Source organism: Molothrus aeneus, chromosome 4 (genome assembly GCF_037042795.1).
Source record: "Molothrus aeneus isolate 106 chromosome 4, BPBGC_Maene_1.0, whole genome shotgun sequence".
Lineage (NCBI taxonomy): Eukaryota > Metazoa > Chordata > Aves > Passeriformes > Icteridae > Molothrus > Molothrus aeneus.
In genome coordinates, this window is record NC_089649.1 from 4,390,701 (window position 1) to 4,408,399 (window position 17,699).

General features: G+C 46.7%; 1 protein-coding gene across 2 annotated transcripts in view; it reads left to right on the forward strand.

The window, feature by feature from the left end:
• The first annotated feature begins 212 nt into the window (after positions 1–212).
• MAML3 (mastermind like transcriptional coactivator 3) overlaps positions 213–17,699 on the forward strand; it is a 230,021-nt gene continuing 212,534 nt past the window's right edge. For both annotated transcript variants that reach the window (XM_066549455.1, XM_066549456.1), the window contains exon 1: positions 213–1,425. In XM_066549455.1, the coding sequence (XP_066405552.1) occupies positions 988–1,425 (438 nt within the window). In that variant the 5' untranslated portion in view covers positions 213–987. The remainder of the gene's footprint in view (positions 1,426–17,699) is intronic.

Sequence of the window (17,699 nt, forward strand, 5' to 3'; positions counted from 1 at the left end):
CCTGGTATCACTCCGCTGGCATGGAGGAGGAGGAGGTGGAGGAGGAGAGCATTTGATCATTGTGATGGTGGCAGGAGGAGCAGCAGCCGGCACGACAGAGCAAAGCGCTAGGCTGTATCAGCTCCGCGTTTGGCAGAGACTTCAGAGCGCTACTTTTTTTTTTTTTCTTCTTCTTTTTCTTTTTTTTTTTTTTTTTTTCCTCTCCAGCTCGGTCCGGATTGTTCATGTGTTTACTTCCCCCAGCCCGAGGATTTGCTATTTAGGTTCCTGTTGAAATGCAACTGAGCAGCCAAAGTACTTTGCGAACACGGTGCGGCATAAACACCAAAACTTTTTTCTAGAAGGAAAATACAATAAGCAAGCGGCTTTTTGCCTGTCTTTTGATGCCGTGGAGTGCGAGTGAGTGTGCCGTGTGTACCCAGCGTGTGCCTGTGCTTGGATGTGTGTGTGCGAACGCGCGTGTGAACGGGTGTGTATGTGTGTGCATGTGGAGGGGCGCGTGTTTCTCCTTATCCATGGGGAGAGAAGGCTTTTGGCAAAATCTCCGGAAATCTCATGGAATCTGTTTTGAAATAATGGATTATAAAAAAGAAAGAGGAGGAAAGGAGCTGGTCTGATATCTCTTGGAGTTTGCTAACCCGAACTGCTGCTGCTTAGTTTGTTGTGCTTTTTGTGTGCGTGTCTGTGTGTGTGTGTGTGTGTGTGTGTGTGTTGGTTGTGTTGCTGGCGATAACCTTTTAGCACCTTCTCTATTTCCCTCCCCCCTTCCCTCTCTCTTTTTAATGTTTTGGAGCTTCTCGAGAGGGATTGGCTGGGGGAAAAGAGAAACATTTGCTTGGGATCGCTGTTTCCCTGATACATGATGGTGCCCCTTCCCCCCCCCCTCGCCGGTTCTCTAAAAAGTATCCCATCAGGACCCCAGAGGAGACTGTATGTGTGAAGTGTAGGATAAAAAGTTCTTCCAAAATAGTGTGCACGGGGACGAGGATGGGGGATTTCGCAGCCCCCGCTGCCGCCGCGAATGGCAGCAGTATTTGCATCAACAATAACCTGAAGAGCAGCCTCAGCGGGGCCGGTGTCGGGGTTAGCAGCTCTCCCCACGGCCCTCCTGCCGCCGCTCCCGGTAACAATACCGCCGGTAGCGGCGGCATTCCCAAGCACAGCACGGTGGTGGAGCGGCTGAGGCAGCGCATCGAGGGCTGCCGGCGGCACCATGTCAACTGCGAGAGCAGGTACCAGCAAGCCCAGGCGGAGCAGCTGGAGCTGGAGCGCAGGGACACGGTGAGCCTCTACCAGCGGACCCTGGAGCAGAGGGCCAAGAAAACGGGCACCGGCGGCAGCAGCAGCAAGCAACAGCACCAGAGCAAACAGCAGCAAGATGCTGAGCCCGCCACGGCGGAGCAGAGGAACCACACGCTGATCATGGTAAGGGGATGCGGCCCGGGGGCGCAGGGGTGGCCGGTCCGCTCCGCGTCGCTGGCCGGGATGAGCTGCAGGTCGGCCCCGTAGCTTGTCAAGGGGGAACGGGGCTCGGCTCAACTTTGGCAGGGTGTCTCTTTGGCGGGACGCTTCGCAACTTCTCGCGGGCTGGGGTGGAGGGAGCGGAGAATTTATTTTTTTTTTCCCCGTCCCCTTCCGAAGGGTAGAAGTGCTCTGGGGTAAGGGGGAAGGAGCGGTGCCAGGCGTGCGCCTTGCCGAGAGCCGGGGGAGGGTTTTTTGTGCGTGTGTATGTGTGTGTGTGTGTGTCTGTGTGCGTGTTTGGCCACGGCTGCTCCGTGCGGGGGGCTGGCCGCCTTTAAATCCCGCCGCGGAGGGAGGCGCACGGTGACTCCGCAGGCTGCAGGAAAAGTTGGGCAGGTTTCTCGCTTGGGCTGCCCCGGCGTGCAGCAGCCCGGCTCCCCACGCGAGCTGAATCGCTTCCCAAAGTTTTCTCGGGATTTAAGGAGCTTAGCGAGGAGCGGAGGGGGGGGAAGGGGCGGGGGCTGAGCCGGTAGAAGCGTAGCGGCAAGTAGGAAGCGGAGTTTCCCACTGCCAGCCTGCGCCGATGAATAATCAGAGGTGTGGGGGGAGCCGGGCCCTGCGCTCCGGCCGAGCCTCCTTTACGGGCGCTTCTGCGGGGCCGCTGCTGGTGCTCGTCCCGGCAGAGGGGGGCAGGCGGGCGGCTCAGCCGCGGGGCACACGCCTCTGTGTGAGTGTGAGTGTGTGTGTGTCCTGACGTGTCCCCGCCGCGGGGCGGGGGCGCCCGGGCTCGGGGGCGGGCACCGGGCAGCAGCGGGGCGCTCCCGTCGGCCGGGGCACAATGGGCGGCGGGAGGAGGGAGGTGCGATGGCAGCGTGTGCTTTACAAGGCCCGCACGTCCCTCCCTGTCGCCGCCCTGCGCGGAGGCGCGGCCGGGCGGGAGGGTCCGGCGGGGCGGCAGCTGCCGCCGGCCTCCGGGGGAGGGCTCTGTGACAAAGCGGCGGGGTGGCGGGGCTGCCTCTCGCCCTCCCCCCCTCTCCGCGCCTCTTCTGTTTGTCCGGGGCCGCGCCGAGCCTGCCCAGCCCCGGCCGCGAGTGCCGGGTCGGTGCCGGGCAGCGCTTCCCCGGCGGGCGGGCAGCACCGCCCCGCCGCACACAGCCCCGCTCCCCGACGGCGGCGATCGCTTCGGCAGCGGCGAACAAAAGCTCAGCGCCGAGCGCTGCCCCCGCCTCCCCGGCTGGGAGCGCGGCGTCTCCCGGCGAGGCCGGCGGGAGGCGGGGATGCGCAGGGAGCGGGGCCCGGCGGCCCGCACAAAGCGGCGGGCGGGGGCGGCGGAGTGCGTGCGGTGCCCTTGGCGAACGGGAAGCAGAAGGACCTCGCTGGCATCTTGCCGCTTTCCTGATGTCAGCAGCGAGGCACAGCCGTGCTTCTCGTCCCTCTCTCTGGCGCTCTTCCTCAGCTGCGGGGCTTTTAAACACGCGCCTCAGCGCGTACTCGGCCTGGGCTTGCGCCTATCCCGGGGCAGGAACGGAGTCACGCCCTAAGCCCCGGCAGCAGGGACCGTGTTTTCGTCACCCGGCTGTCCTCAAATCCCTTTTCGCACCTCCTGTGTTTTCCACAAGGTACAGGAGAGGGGCTGGAGGCTCAGGGGACACTCTCAGGGCGGTTTCTCTCCGTGTCAGCGGTGTGATGTGCTGTGTGCCCGTCCAGCTCCAGAGCGCTCCGGCTGCTTTCGGGCCTCGGCTGGCGGCGGGCTGTCCTCTCCCCTTATTCCCAAGCCCCTGCGCTGAGGCATTAAAGGCACGATTTTTTGATGAGCGGGTAATTGGTCTTCCCGTGAAGGTGTGGGACAGAAAGCCAAAGCTCTAATGTGAAAGTTGTAAAAAAGAAAAAATAAAAGGAGGAAGGGCAGTTTCAGCTCTCACTGTTACTAGATCCTTTCTGGCTGGGACATGTGAAGAGCTAAGAGTAGCCTAATTAAGAGGTAGCTTATTATGAAATTTATCGTAACTCAGTTCCTGGGCTATGATCTTCATGTTATTTGAATGTACTCAATGTGCCCTATGCCTTTAATCTTAAAAACATAAATTCTACTGCCTTATTACAAAAGAAGAGCCATTTCCGTTTGGTTTTTTTTTAATACACAAACGTTGCCAAAAAAATCTAGACACATCATCTGCTTTGTTTCACTTGTAAAGTGTTAATTATGATTTTTGACTAATGTCTCAGGACACTGGGGAGCATCCATGGGAACATGAAAGCAGTACTTAAAACCCGAGAGATTACTCTTTTTTAAGCAGTTGAAAATTATTTTCTTTTAGACATTTATGCTTTCTGCAGTAAAACCAAATGCAAACTTCCAAACTTCTTCGTTTCTAGCAATCATACCAGTATGGTAAGTTTAACTGTTTATGTACACCGTAATTTTTATTTAACTGCAGTGTAAACTTTTACACTGGAACAGTCTGCTGAGAATCTGTTACTACTTTACTCTTCTTTTTACACAAAAATGATTATTAGATTTTTCACTCATATTATTAAACTGCATGATTTGGAAAAGAAGCTGTTTGGATTAAATGACAACAAACCCAGTGAGGACAGCAAGAAATGCTTTTTCTAATTATTATTATTTTTTTTTAATAAAAGCAAATTAAAGGAAAATATAATCTCCGTGTGTGTGTATGTGTCCTCCAAACTGAGAGATGCTGAGAAGGGAGGGGAGGTGTGCTTAATCCAGGCAGCGAGTCACCCCACAAACCCTCCCAGAAGCTCCCAGGTACTGGCACAAGCTGGGTAAAAAACCCCCAAAACGGCTTGAGAACACGATTATTTAAAGACATGCACTCTGATTGTCTTCACTGGATGGAGCAGAAGTTTGTGCAGTGATTCTTGTGACCTCCCCCACAATTTGCTCCCTCCCTCCCTCCCTCGCAGAGTTCAGGGAAGGCGCTGTGCAGTTTGCACTGTTCAGGATTCCCTGTCAGCTGACAAGAGGTTATCAGTGGGAGCCTTTTGTCAAAGTGCAGCGTGGGAGCATCGGCTGGGCTCTATTTCATGAGCTGCTGATCTACCCTGAGTCTGCATCTTGTTGTAGAGAAAGTTTTCACTTGCTAAATTTTGAAATACCTGCATTTATAAGTACCTCAGCCTCTTCTGTTGAGGAGAACAGTGGGTTATTACAGAACTAGTTTGCTCATACACAGGCATGGACCGGGGTGTGCACAGAAATTAAAATAGTTTATAAATGTCTTTGTGGACCTTTCCTCCTTCCCCAGTTCAACCCGGCACAAACCAAAGTTGTTTTCTGTGATTTTGGGTTGGATTATTAAAATGCTGTACCAGCCTGGCTTTCAGAGGAAGTACTGGGAAAATTTGCAATTCATCCAAAACTCTGCTGTTCATCTTTGGATCGGTTCCAGGAAATATCAACACATTATATCAGTTCTTTGGTTCTTTGTGAACGAATCTGCCTTCTTGTTTGCTTCTTTCAGTGCAAGAGTCTTCTTGGCTCTGCATCCATGTTGTGTGTGGGGTTCAGAGGTTGTCGGTGTGTGTATACACATACATTATATAGAAAATAAATAATATATTTAGTATATAATAGCCAAATACATAGTAATAACTGCAAATTATATCACTTATTTTTCTGATCCCTGTGACTGTTGTTCTTACCATGCATTCTTTGTCCAGTGACGTGTAATTATCACACTGGTCTTCCAGTACACATTTATTTACATCTGAGCTCTTTGGTAAACTATAAAGAGGCTGGAGCTACTTTTTCCTATTTTAAGGCCCTTCAAGACTTTTTTTTTTTTTTTAATTTAGCATTGTTGTGGGTTTGATAGTCACTGTCTTACTCTCCGTTTCCTTCTCTAAACCCAGTACTTAGGAAATTGTGTGTTAAACACCTAAACTTAAAATGTTATTTAGATCAGAGAAAGTAGTGACAGGAGTCAAATAACCTATTAGATCATCTGTTCCACTGCTGAAGTAGGCTATGCCAATTCAGAATTAGTTAAAGTCAGAGAAAACACGGCTGGAAACACACAGTATTTTCCAGTCCTGCTCTTTACCCGTTCTGGGCTAAGGCCCTGCCTTCCAGGAGTTAAGGATCACACTGCACTTGAACCTGAGGGAAGGAAAATGGGCAGGCCACTCCTTTCAGCTTTCTCTGTGCAGGCACAGAATGACATGTCCAGAATTACAGAAATCTGGTTCTATGTCTTCCTTGTTGGTAGATATTCCACCACAGAGAAGTCGTTCCTTCCTCCACCTGAGTCTCTTATTTTTATTGAAAAAGGTGTCCAGAGTGAAAAGTGGAACATCTTCATTTGTCTTAGTGATTCATGGATGATGCCAGTACTGGCACTGAGCGCCACAGAATGTTGTCAGGCTTGTGAGGGGTTTGTTAAAGCTTACACCTGCTGTATTTCATATGTACTTGTGCATATGTTCACAAACCTGAGCACATTTCTTGTGTTCTTTCTTGTGTAATATTGTTATTCAACTTTACAGATGTTTTAGGAAAAGTCTATTGCTCTGGCATTGCGAAGTTGGAAGAGGAAGATAATTTTTTAGATGTTTTGTTTTGTTTTCCACAAGAAGTCAAATACTTGTAGCCCTTACTCATGCCTGATGACTAAGTAGGATTAAGCATCTCTTCAGTTAATAAGCTATGCCTGATCTTGCTCACACAGGGGTAAAGTCAGTAGTAAATACACAACAGGGATGATACCAGAATTAAATCCCAGGCCAGCAGTGCTCCTTCTCTTTCGTAAGCATCATAGGAGTCATTGTGTAACCCTTTTTATTTTCCTTTTCCTCTAAGGGTGGGTCTCTGTGTCTTTCTTACTCCACAGGCCTCTCCCATTTGTTTTCTCCTTTTCATACCAACTGGGGCTCCATGCGCCTGTGTGAGTACTGTCCTTAGGACAAGGAGTTTTTGTGCTGACCTCCTTTTGCAGCTAGTCAGCACAATAGGTTTCAGTTTGTCAAACTGAAAGGAATGAAGAGACTCTTCACTTCAAGCACTGCTAGCCTCTGATGACCTTTAATGCTCTGATGGAAAGTGTGTCCCTTCCAAAGACAGTGGCTCGGGTTATTACGAGCTGGAGCTGCAGCAGGGCAAGTTGTATTTTGACGTAGGGTATCCAGTGGTAGTGAAATCTCAGCTTCAAGTTGACCAAACAGAAAGTGTTGAAAGTCCTGCAGTGAAATTCTAGGCATTGTTAAGTTCAGGAAGAGCAGCTTTGTCTGGAACACGTCAAAAATATTGGCATGTGATTGTGTTAGGACAATTGGTTGCGCTTAGCTTAAGCTCAGTTTACAGTAACTTGCCCTGAAGCTTGAGGCCTCACAAATGGCCTCACAAGCTGGTGTGAGCCGAGCTGCCAGCGCTGAGGAAGCCTCTCTGCTCTTTGCTGAGCTGCCAGCGCTGAGGAAGCCTCTCTGCTCTTTGCTCTCCTGTGGGGCCGTGTCGCTGCCTTTGCTGAGGCGGCTCTGGCTTGGGCAGCGCCGGGTTCCCCGGGCAGGGTGAGGGCAGACACGCTCCTTGCCTTTCCATCATTACCACATCTTAATCCTCTTGTGAAATCCAGCCCTTCTCCCAGGATAAACATCTGGGACCTCTTAGTTCAGCCGTGCTTGCCTGGTGGCACACACTGAACCTCAGCTGAGTCACACCTGGTGTCAGCGCACAGCTCTGCTCCTGAGCACAGCCACTGAAACGGGGCCAGCTGTGGGGAGCACAGGAGCCAGGGCTCATGCTTTATTGAAACACTTGCATGTCTAAGACATTTGGTTGCATATCACTGCAGAATGTATAGTTCACATGAGAGATGTGCTGGAATTAGCAGAGGTTTAAGAACAGGCCTGACAGCCAGTAGCTGCTGCCTGGAACCCTCCAGGTGTGCTGTTTTGTGAATTGAAATGTGAGGGACAGCCCTGTAGGGGGATACAGTGTGGGTAAATGATGAAGGTGGTACAGAATGTAATCTTATCCCCCAACGAGCTGCAGCTGAACCAATTACTGAAGATCAGGAGCAGGTGTGATGTTAACAGGCCACACCTGTAGCCCATAACAGCAGTGGTATAAAAGAGTGGATTGGGGGGCTCTGGAGTCATTTGGCTGTTGCAAGGACCGGGGATGCTCAGTGCTTGGAGGAGCTGCCTGCGAGGAACGTCGAGGAGGTAGGGAACTCTGGCGATAGGGAATCCTTGTGCTATCATGATAACAGAATGCTTGATATCTAAGATAACACAGTCTCTGAGTGGAGTTACCAACCTGTGATTGGTCTGGGATCTTACAGGCATGCTCAGATAAGCAGCATGCTTGTACATTCAGTGGGAATTTGGGAGCCCTAACAATCTGGAATGTATATTTTCCTAGTTTGTCTAAGCTGGTGAGTCACAAAGTCATGTAACTTTGGTTGCTCTTCTGCTTAGCTCTTACTCATTTTAGTTTCCCAATGTTTGTAGCTCGAAAGTCCTACAAGCTGCTCCTGTTTGCTTTCTGAATAGTTGAAACTCAGTTTGTAGGGCTTAAGAGAAATTGTGTTTTTAAGCTTGCAGTAGTTAATAAGCTTGCAGCTGCTGAAATTCTGTGCTTACAGGAAGAGCTGCCCTCTTTCAAGACTTCTCTCTTTCAGACTGATTTTGTTTGTCTCCACAAGCCATTAGAGTTGGTGAGGAGATAAGAATAATTCATTGTTTTGTTGACCTAAGGGGAAGTGTGTCCACCCATAGGGGCTTTGTGTTTTCTAGAAGTTTGTGGAAGTGCTGAAGCTAATGCTGCAGTGCTGTTGGCAGCACAGATGATCTATTGCTGTTTGCTTGCTGTCAGTTCTTCACAACCACAGCTCACAGGGAGCAGGAAAGAGGTTTGAATTTATGACTTTCAGAGTAACTCAGGGAATAAGCAGAAAGATCAACAGGTCAAGTATTTATTTTTCCCTTTTTTTTTTTTGTTTTTATGACTTTGTGTAAGGGTTTCTTGCAGGGCTCTGTAGTGCCCTACGAGTTCTCAGCTCCCATCACCTGAAGCTTGGTGGAGTTGTGCTTTCACTGATGCAAGGTGGGGCTGTGCCTCTTCCCCCTTTCTGTCTTCACTTTGCTGTTTCTTCCCTACCTCACTTTTACCATGTGCCGTACAGTAACACTTCAGGTCTAATGGAACTAATCAACTTCGTTTTCCTCTGCTCTTGAGATTCAGAGGAGCAATTGTTCAGTGCTGCAGTGAAGGAGGAGTTTTCCTGCATCATCTTTATGATGCTTGTGAAAATCTCGGGCCAATCCAGAAAGTCCTTGGGTGTTGTGTATCTTGGAAAAGAGCAGAGAATTGGTTTCTAACCTTAGTCTGACCCTGGGCAGCATCACAACCAAGAAGCCAGGATGCCTATGGATGTGTGTTTGTACCTGTAGTTACACACTGGTTTTTAACTGTACTCCAAGGAAAGGTCAAGGGATTTATGATCAGTTTTGGTGGTGAAAGGTATTGTAATAGTCCAACAAATTTAAGGATCACTGATACATACCCATTTTCTATATTTGTGTTCTCTTTCTTTTAGCTCATGTCTAATTTTCTGTGATGTTTTGGCACTTCTGCTTTGTGTTTCGTCTAAAGGAGGAAGGGAGGTGGCTATGGCGAATGAGTTTGTAGGAGCGTTCTGGAAAGTATAGGAGTTGTTTAATCATCTAAGATAATTCCTTACATTGAGGAGGATAGATCAGCACTTTGCCAAAAAAGAAATGGTTGTGTTGCCTGCCCATTCTGTTTATGCAGAATATTGTATTGAGCCTCTCTAGCATCTGCAGCAGTGACTTTAAATCTGACTGCTTCACCTCACACTGGTTGCCTTTGGGCTGCTGAATGGATTGTTCCATTTCAGTGGTGATCTGCGCTGCTGTTCCTTTTTGTCTTCAGAGCTGGTTGCTGTTGTTCTGATTTCTCTGGATTGCATTCCAGTGTGCAACTGAGGCAGCAGAGGGAAAACTGCTATTGACAGTAAATAACCAATTTTAACCATGTTTTTGGCAAGCAGTGTTGCTGTTCACGATACATGTTTTAGTTGTCATCAAAGCAGGTAATGTGGCTTGGAAGGCCTTAGTGGGCTCGTGCAGAAGACTGTAGGTTTCTGTAAAGGAGTGGGGGTCCCGTTGTTTGAAACAGACTGAAGTGCTCTGGTATGTAACCCATGGCTGAAGATGAAGCAGTGGTTTAAAGTAGTCTGTAGGCCCTTCTATTATTGTGTGTTTCTGGGCTGAGCTTGCAGCCTTTGCCTTCCAGTAAAAGTGGAGATGTGATGCTCAGGTTGCAATGCTCTCTTTTTCCCCTCCCCACCTAATTTATGCCAGGTAGTTTGTACACCGAAAGCTTCAAAGGCTGGATGGCTGCAATTTTAAAAATATTCCTGAGAGAATTTGACTTCACATTTTTTTTTGCCCCATAGTATTTTCCTGGAGCTTATTTTTTCTAACCTGTTTTAATATGTATTCTATATCATGTAAAACAAACCAAAAAAATCCCACTTTTTTTTTTTTCCCCCACTGTTTCATTTACAACAAAACAAAAGCACTTTATGGTCACAGAAAGGTTTACTGCCCTTGTCAGTAACACTTGTGCTGTGGAAAATGTCAGCAATGGGTAAGGGGAATGAAGAATTGTGAATGTAGAACAGAAAAAACGAAATTAATTTTGTCTATTGTTGAAAATTTCATGTATCGTAGTGATCAAGCGTCCATTTACTTAGAGCCAGACAGGGGTTCTGGGAAGTTAGGCATGGACTGTGTTCTTTTCCACTTAATGGTGTCCTCACATGCTACTGCCTTGGGGTTAATTAGATGGAGCAGCTGGAGCAAATGAATGTTCTGCTGCCATGGAGCAGGGTGGTCTCAGGGCTGCAGTCCTACACCCATGCAGTGTGCCCGTGGCCCCAGTGTAGGAGGGGAATGAGCTCTGCAGGAGGAGCATGGGGGTTTTTAGAGTCAAGTGGAGGCACACAGTGCCCCACAGGGAAGATGGACTGGAGGAAAGGGGAGGCAGAAGGACCCATGTAGTTGGCTTTAAGCTTCAGGTATCAAGTTGATCAGCATTTCAAAATGTCTCCTGTCATTCTGCAGCTGCTGTCCTTCACAGCTCTGCCGAGACAGCAGTTTTCCTCCCAGGAGTCATGCAGGGAGATCCAGCTGTGCGTTTCTATGGGCCAACCCCTTCTGGATATTAGGAAAAGCTTCACTCTGCCCAGGGGAGTGCTGGAGTTGACATCCCTTGAGATGTTTAAGAAATGTAGATGTGGCACTAAAGGACCTGGTTTAGTGATGGGCTTGGCCAGTGCTGGCTGAATGGTTGGACTCGTGATCCTCAGGGTCCTTTCCAGCCCTCCAGCTGCAAGCCTGGTGGTTGTGGTGCATGGCTGGAGTTCATTTGGGAGTGAAATCCTTGGACAGTTTATGGACCATCAGGCAGAACATTATTGGAAGTGCCTTCAGGAGTACTGCTGTAGTGACCCTTAAGGGCAAGGGCATGATCCAAAGTGTAAAGGATGATGAAGAGAGTCTCTTTTCATTTCAGTCTAGTCCAAAGAAGACATCAGCTGGCCACAGCTGAGATTTGTATCAGGTAGGTGAAAACTGTCCTTCCTGTGAGGAAAGAAAAAGGGATGAGGGTTGTTTGTTTGTTTTGCTGATTTCATTCTGAAAATTGATCAACTTGGTCTCTTGATAAAAGAAGGAAAAACGTAGTTCTGCTTGATCTTTGCAGTCTGATGATTGCATTTTTGTTTTGGCTGCTCAATGTGTTGTGGTCATTTTAATTCCATGTAGAACAATAACTGGGTTAAGCCATTATGAAAGGCCCACATAAAAAGTTATGACCATTGTGATGTCTCGCCTTGCAGATGGAACTGGAGGTAACACTGAAGCAGGGGGCTGTGTCCAAGACAGACACTCACACGTAGTTCTCTTTTCCTCTATCTGAATCCAAATCTGGGCAATATGATAATAATTATACAATTAGTGATTACAAAGTTCAGTGTTTTGTGGTTTTTTTTGGGGGGGGGGATTTTTTTGCTTATTTCTGACCTACCTTTTCAGATATTTTATTTGAGAATTAGTTCATTTGCTAGAATCCAAGCTGTTAGCAGAATAGGTAGATAAGGGTATTAGCAATATTGGTATTTCTAGTGCAGTGTGTTCCCTGTGTTTTCACTAGTGACTTATCTCCTGTGGGTGGTGAATGCATGGTGCAGATTTGTCAGAAAGCCAAGTCAAGGGTTTATGGGAGCAGCTTTGGACTTGCTGGCTTGTCCCTAAATCTAATGGCAGGAGCAAATCGTTCTGCTTGTCTCAGACAACAGTAGAACATGTAACAAATTCTGACCCAAGTACTTCACCTCATGGGGTTCTTTCCTACTTTTACAGTATGGCTTTTCTTTTTTAAGAGAAGATTTTCTAGGGTTTTCATCTATAAACTTAGACACTTGTAAATGTAGAAAGATAAGTGATAACTGAGGCCAGCAAGTGAAAAACAATGACTGAGTCATATGCACTGGGCTCTGTGAGAAATGCAGCACAAACAGACTCATAAAATATCTCATCCTTTTCAGGGATGCTTTTTGTTTACAAATACATGGTTCTTATGTGATTCAAGATTTAGTATTTAAACTGAGGATGAAATGTCTTTCCTATTGTCAAGGGAAGAAACTCAATGCCTACAGTTGTACAAAACTTCTATTCAAGTGATGTCAGGCATATTGTGTAAAATTAGACCCCCATGTTTTTTCCATGTGTCCATTTCCAGTACACATTTTTTTGCAAGGGTTAATTTCATAGGATATATTTCTTGCCTTTTAACCTTGGTTTGGTTAGTTGGGGGTTTTGTGAGGTGGCGAGTGTTCTTCTATTCTTTGATGGCTTTTGGTTGGCTGGGTCTGTGGTCTGCAAGGAGAAGCCCGGTGGTGCTTCAGAAATGCAGAGGCCTGAGGAAGCAGATGGGAGGACAGGAAACAAGTGTGGGATGGATGGATGGAACACAGACTGGGGTAGACAGAGTGGAGCTGAGCGGAGTTCAGCTGTAACAGAAGGACAGAAATATGGACAAGGTTGTTGGATTTGTGGGGCCAGTCTGAAGAGCAGAACTTGGCACCTGGGCTTCGCCAAGTCAGTGAGAGCACAGGGAGTTGGAAGGGGCCCTGCTTTTGCCACCTGGAGTAGCCCGAGTTTGGTGTTGGGGCACTTCCCAGGGCCATGCTCATGGTCAGCTGCGAGTTCCAGCTGAATTAGTTACTCTGGTTCTCTTGCTTTTCCCGGTCCTGTGTCCATCAGGACATTACAGTGTGCTCTGCTAGCTGATTTTCTGCACTGCTGTTAGCTGGGTGGTGACCTTTGTTTTGCTGAGATGTCAGGAATTCTAACCACTTTCCAGTGACTTATGTGTGGCACTCATTCAGCAAATGTAAGCCCCTCTGCACAGCAGACTTGCTCTTCTTAGGTACTTGTGGCATATTCCCTGGAAGTTCATGTGAAAACCATTGCCTGGGTGCCTTCCTACACATTAGTAATGGACACGTGTGTACATTTTAAATCTTTATGTCCAAATCCTGTTTGCACATTTCTAAAGTTGGTTTAGGAAGTGCAGTTTTTAGAGGCGATTGCTGTGGCAGCTAGAAGGTAAGGTTTCTTTCTCAAAGCAGTGGAAGAAGTGGAAGGTGTTTGAGGTGGTTCAGGCACAGTGTTTGAGTGGCTGCCTGTGGTCCTGTTTTCTGATGGACAGGGAGAACTGCTCAGCAGCGTGCTGCAGGCACACTCGACAGCTATGAGAGATTTCCTTTCCCTTGGGTGGTACTGGCTCATCTTTTGGGAAGGGAAGGAATAAGCTTCCCTTCCTCAGGTCGAAAGGCTTTTTGGAAGATGTCCAGTTTAATAAGCCACAGTTACGGTCTTGTCCTTGTGTTGTCCAAGCCATCCTCTCCATCCCTTGGTGTGTGAAGTTGGTGCTTCAGCTATTTGGGGTGATTTGCATATCCTTCAGCAGGTGAGCTTGAAAATCAGTGCTGGTTTTCATCACACCTCTGTGGGCCCTTGCTGTCCGAGGCCAAAGAGTTGGGTTTTTCCTCAAGAATCAAGAGCTCCTCACAGTGTTTTGTGATATGCTTTGTGTGATCCAAAAGTCTGCCTTTTGCAGACTTAAAATGTTTGGGGAGTTGCCAGAACCAAGTTTTGTATTTACATGTAATAATATTCTTATCTTCCTCTCTCATTATTGACTGCTTTGCTTTTGTGTTGCTTCTGTTGTTCTGTAAATACCAATAGGAGTCAATCTCTCCTTCTTTGTTATGTTGCAAACGGATTGTTTGTATAATGAGATATAAAAGGTGTCCTATAGCTTCAATTTAGTTCATCTTTGGGACACAGAACATGCAAGAACATAGACAAATGGCAAGATGCCTATGGTGGCAGAGGTGAAATCTTACTGGTAATACTTAGAACCAATTTGGGGGTATATCTTGGAAAGCTACTGCTGACAGTAACTGGCTACTGCGTACTAGAATTGTGCAGTATCTTTATCCAATACATGCATAAAGAACTATCCTAATTCCTGTAAGAAACTGACTTTTGGCAAACTGTGGGGAAAAAAGGATAGTACAGAAATCCCCAACTTACTGCTTACATTTGAGCCATTTATAAGGATAATTTTATTAATAACCTTTTTTCTGTCACACATCAGCACTTCCTGGCCCTGTTTTCCAGTACTCCCTTTATGTAAGTTTTATTTCTAAACCTGTGGAGTTTAGGAAACCAGAGCTGTCATTTCTCACAATTTAAAAAAACAGTTTGTGTTTATGAAATGGCTGCAAGTCCTCTGCCTCTCTGCCAGGAAAAAACCTCCCTCCCTGAAAGCTAAGAATCCACAAACTGTAAGCTATTAAAAACTAATACAGACCTTAAGAGCCACCTGTCAAGTGCAAGATATCTTTGCAAGTTTAGGAGATATGAGAATCAAATGATAGTTCAAGTGTGTTGGCTGGGCCCATGACTGAAAGGAAGAAGATAAAGAACAGAATTTTTTTTCCTCTTATTTTTTCTTTTGTCTTTTTTCCCTTTTCCTTGTTTCCTTCTTCTTGTTTCTTGTTTGTTTTTTTTCTTTCTTCCTTCCCCTTTTCTTTCCCTGCCTTTTTTCCTCCCACCTTTCTTCCACCACTTTTTCTTTTTCCCTTTTAGTTTTCTTTCTGTGGCAGGGGCTCATGTCAGTCCTTCAAGGGGAAGAGACACAAGTGTTCTGAATTTTTACTGTTTGAGTGTTATTTGGTACAGCTGATGTAAAAGCACAGCAATTCCTCACAGTAAACCTGTACATTTCATACATGTGTGGATATTGAAGTGCAGTCAGTGTATGATGGGTGTTGTTCAGCATAGGTGGTGGCCACTGATGGTTTGTTTTTCTAGGAAAAGGTACTTTCCCAAGTTCTCTGGCACGATCAGCATGTTCTGCTGCTCTGTCACTCTCTGTAGCAGGGCATGTTGCATTAGCTGAAGTGTCAGGGCAGAGCCAGACAAGGAAGCCTTTGCAGCTCAGTGGGCTCATGCTGGAATTGCTCATGAGACAGTGTAATTAGCACAGAGAGAGAACTCACAGTGAGGAATGGGTTTATTTATGGTCAATGTGTGTTTGGACAACTGCGACCTTACTTTTAATTTCCGTTTGTAAGGTGAGAGTTCTGAAGAATTGGAGGGTTCTGACACTTCAAGAAAATTATGTGATTGGGAAAAGGCCTAATTTCCTCCAAAATCATTTTTCTGCAAAGGCATTTGATCCTGGCACAGTTAAGTTACTTTAATTCCTCCAAGGGAAGTGTGTGTGAGTGAAAGCTCACAACAAAACTCTGTTTCTGCAGGAGGGTTTTACTGGCTGCTTCAGCTCAGTGCCCCCCTATGATTGCATGCTGATTCATCTCAATAATGGCTCGGTCACATAAAGCAGATGAAGTTTCAGAACTAGGTCATCTTTAAAATTTGTTTAGTGTTGACTTTATTCTTTCTGGCTGAAGCTTCTGTCAGGTGTAGACCGCTGCTTTTAAGAAAACTGAATTGTCATCTGCTCATCTCATGGAGCTGGGTGTGTGGGAATAGAGAAGTGGCCAAATCTTTGCCAGGGCTGGTATGTGAAACTATTTTCATTTAGTGCCATGTTAGGAATATGTTCTGGCCTATACAGTGACCAAGGCTGCAGGTTTTCCTCAGCACAGCCAAGAAAATGCATGCATCTTTCATTTTAGTAGCAAATAGCCAGTGGCTCAGAAGGGCTAATTCCACGCAGCCTGGAGACCCCGATGGGCAAAAATAAAATGGATTTTCATTTCAGCACCTGTTCTCAAGGTGATGCTGGCTCTGTGTTTTTGGAGTAGTTACCCCTGTGTGTGTTAGTCCAGGAAATAAGGCCACACTGCTGACCTGTTCCCTGGTGTCCTGTTGGATCCATCTGAGCTCCTCTGTTTGCTGGTCAAGCTAGAGAAAAGCACTGCAGAGAGGCAGAACCTCCTGGGGCCTGGTCAGGATGTGCTGAGCTCTAGGTTCATCCCTTCTCTCCTGTGATTTTGGGCTTTTGGGGTTTTTTTTTGGAGGATGAACAAGAGCATCAAAAGATGATTATTTCCATATTTAATATTAAAAGCACTTATTAGTTTAATACATTCCTATGAGCAAGTACATTAGGTACTTTCAAGAATGAAGCAAAACTATTATAAAGGCTGAAATTAAGTCTGCTCTTAAAACACAAGTTAAGGGAAGCCTGTAAGTTACTTAAATCTCTCACCAAGTGTAAGGTGTTGTAAGCTGCACAGTATGCAGAGCCCATTCCCACAATTAAACAAGAAAAGCAATCCTTGGCATGACTCCTGTGTGCAAGGGGAAGCCCTTGGTAATAAGCTTTGGGCTCACACGCTATCCTGGACATAAAAATAGCCAGCTGTCCAGGCTGTGCAGGGAGGCTTGGGAGGCAGGAGCTGGGCACTCCTGTTCACTGTGGGGTGTGCTGGTCAGCAATGGCCAGAGCACTTCTGGGGCCAAAACCCAGCTGTTAGGTGAATGCTTTTGATGGCTTCTAAAAATACTTTTAAAAAGATACTGTCAAAAATGTGTCCCCCTTGGATAGTCCCCCTCTCATATTCTGATTTTTAATTTAATTTTATTGCATTTGATGTTGTTCTGCAATGGTTTCTTCCAATGCACATGGTTCAGTTTCTCTTGCTCACTTTGTGCAGAGGGAAAAAGATTTGACAAGAGCTTTAAAACAAGCGTAGTATTTCTGCCTTAGCTTTTCCTATTTTTGGCATGGACTGATGTGTGAGCCACACTCACAGATGGACTGTAGCTTTGAGCAGTTTGATGTGGATGTATTCCTGAGTGCCCCAGAAAGCTGACAGAGGCAGCAAGGGGGGAATTCTCTAAGACAGAAGAAAGAACCCCAAGGTGGGTTGTCCTGGCAAAAGGAGCAGTTCTTGGTGTCTTTGTCAGGAGCTGCTGCCATACTTAGTAAAGCAGGTTGGTCTGGTGGAAGGTACAACTTTCTGCCCACAGGAGTGATGCTGCTTTCTGTAAGCTGCAGGAGGATACAGGGAGCCTAAAATGAAGCTGTATCTGATGATCACTACGGAGCAGACTGAAGGGTTTCTCTCAGATTTCCCATAGCACGGTTCCTGTCACGGTGACAAAACACTGACAGCAGTCTCCTACCCCTCACATGCGCTTCATCTGCATTTTCATGTGACTCACCTGCTTCAGTGGCGTTAGAGTAGTAAGACAAGAAGTTTTGGAACAAGACATGGATATTTAGAATATTGTGTCCTAATGCTCCTTTTCCTCAGGGCAATGAAGAACCCTTTCAGTCCCAGGTTTGGAGGCGGTTATGGAGTCCCAGAATGGGTTGGAAGGGATCTTCAGGATTATTTACTTGCAGCCCCCTTGCCACTGACAGGGAAACTTTGCACCAGACCAAGCTGCTCAAAGCACCATCCAACCTTGTGCTATTGTCCTCTGGTTATGTGCAGTCCTGTTCCAAAAAAGATCATTCAAAATTAACCAGGTTAAACTGATGGATGAGGGTGATTTTTTTTTTTCCATATGTCAGCTGCAGTTATTCTTTCATGAATTGTTTGTCATGTGTGTTTATTTCCTTGTCTCTGCTGAGGCCCTTGTTTGGAGTGTGATTGGATATTTTTTGTTAAGAGGTACACACACCTTCTCTCTCC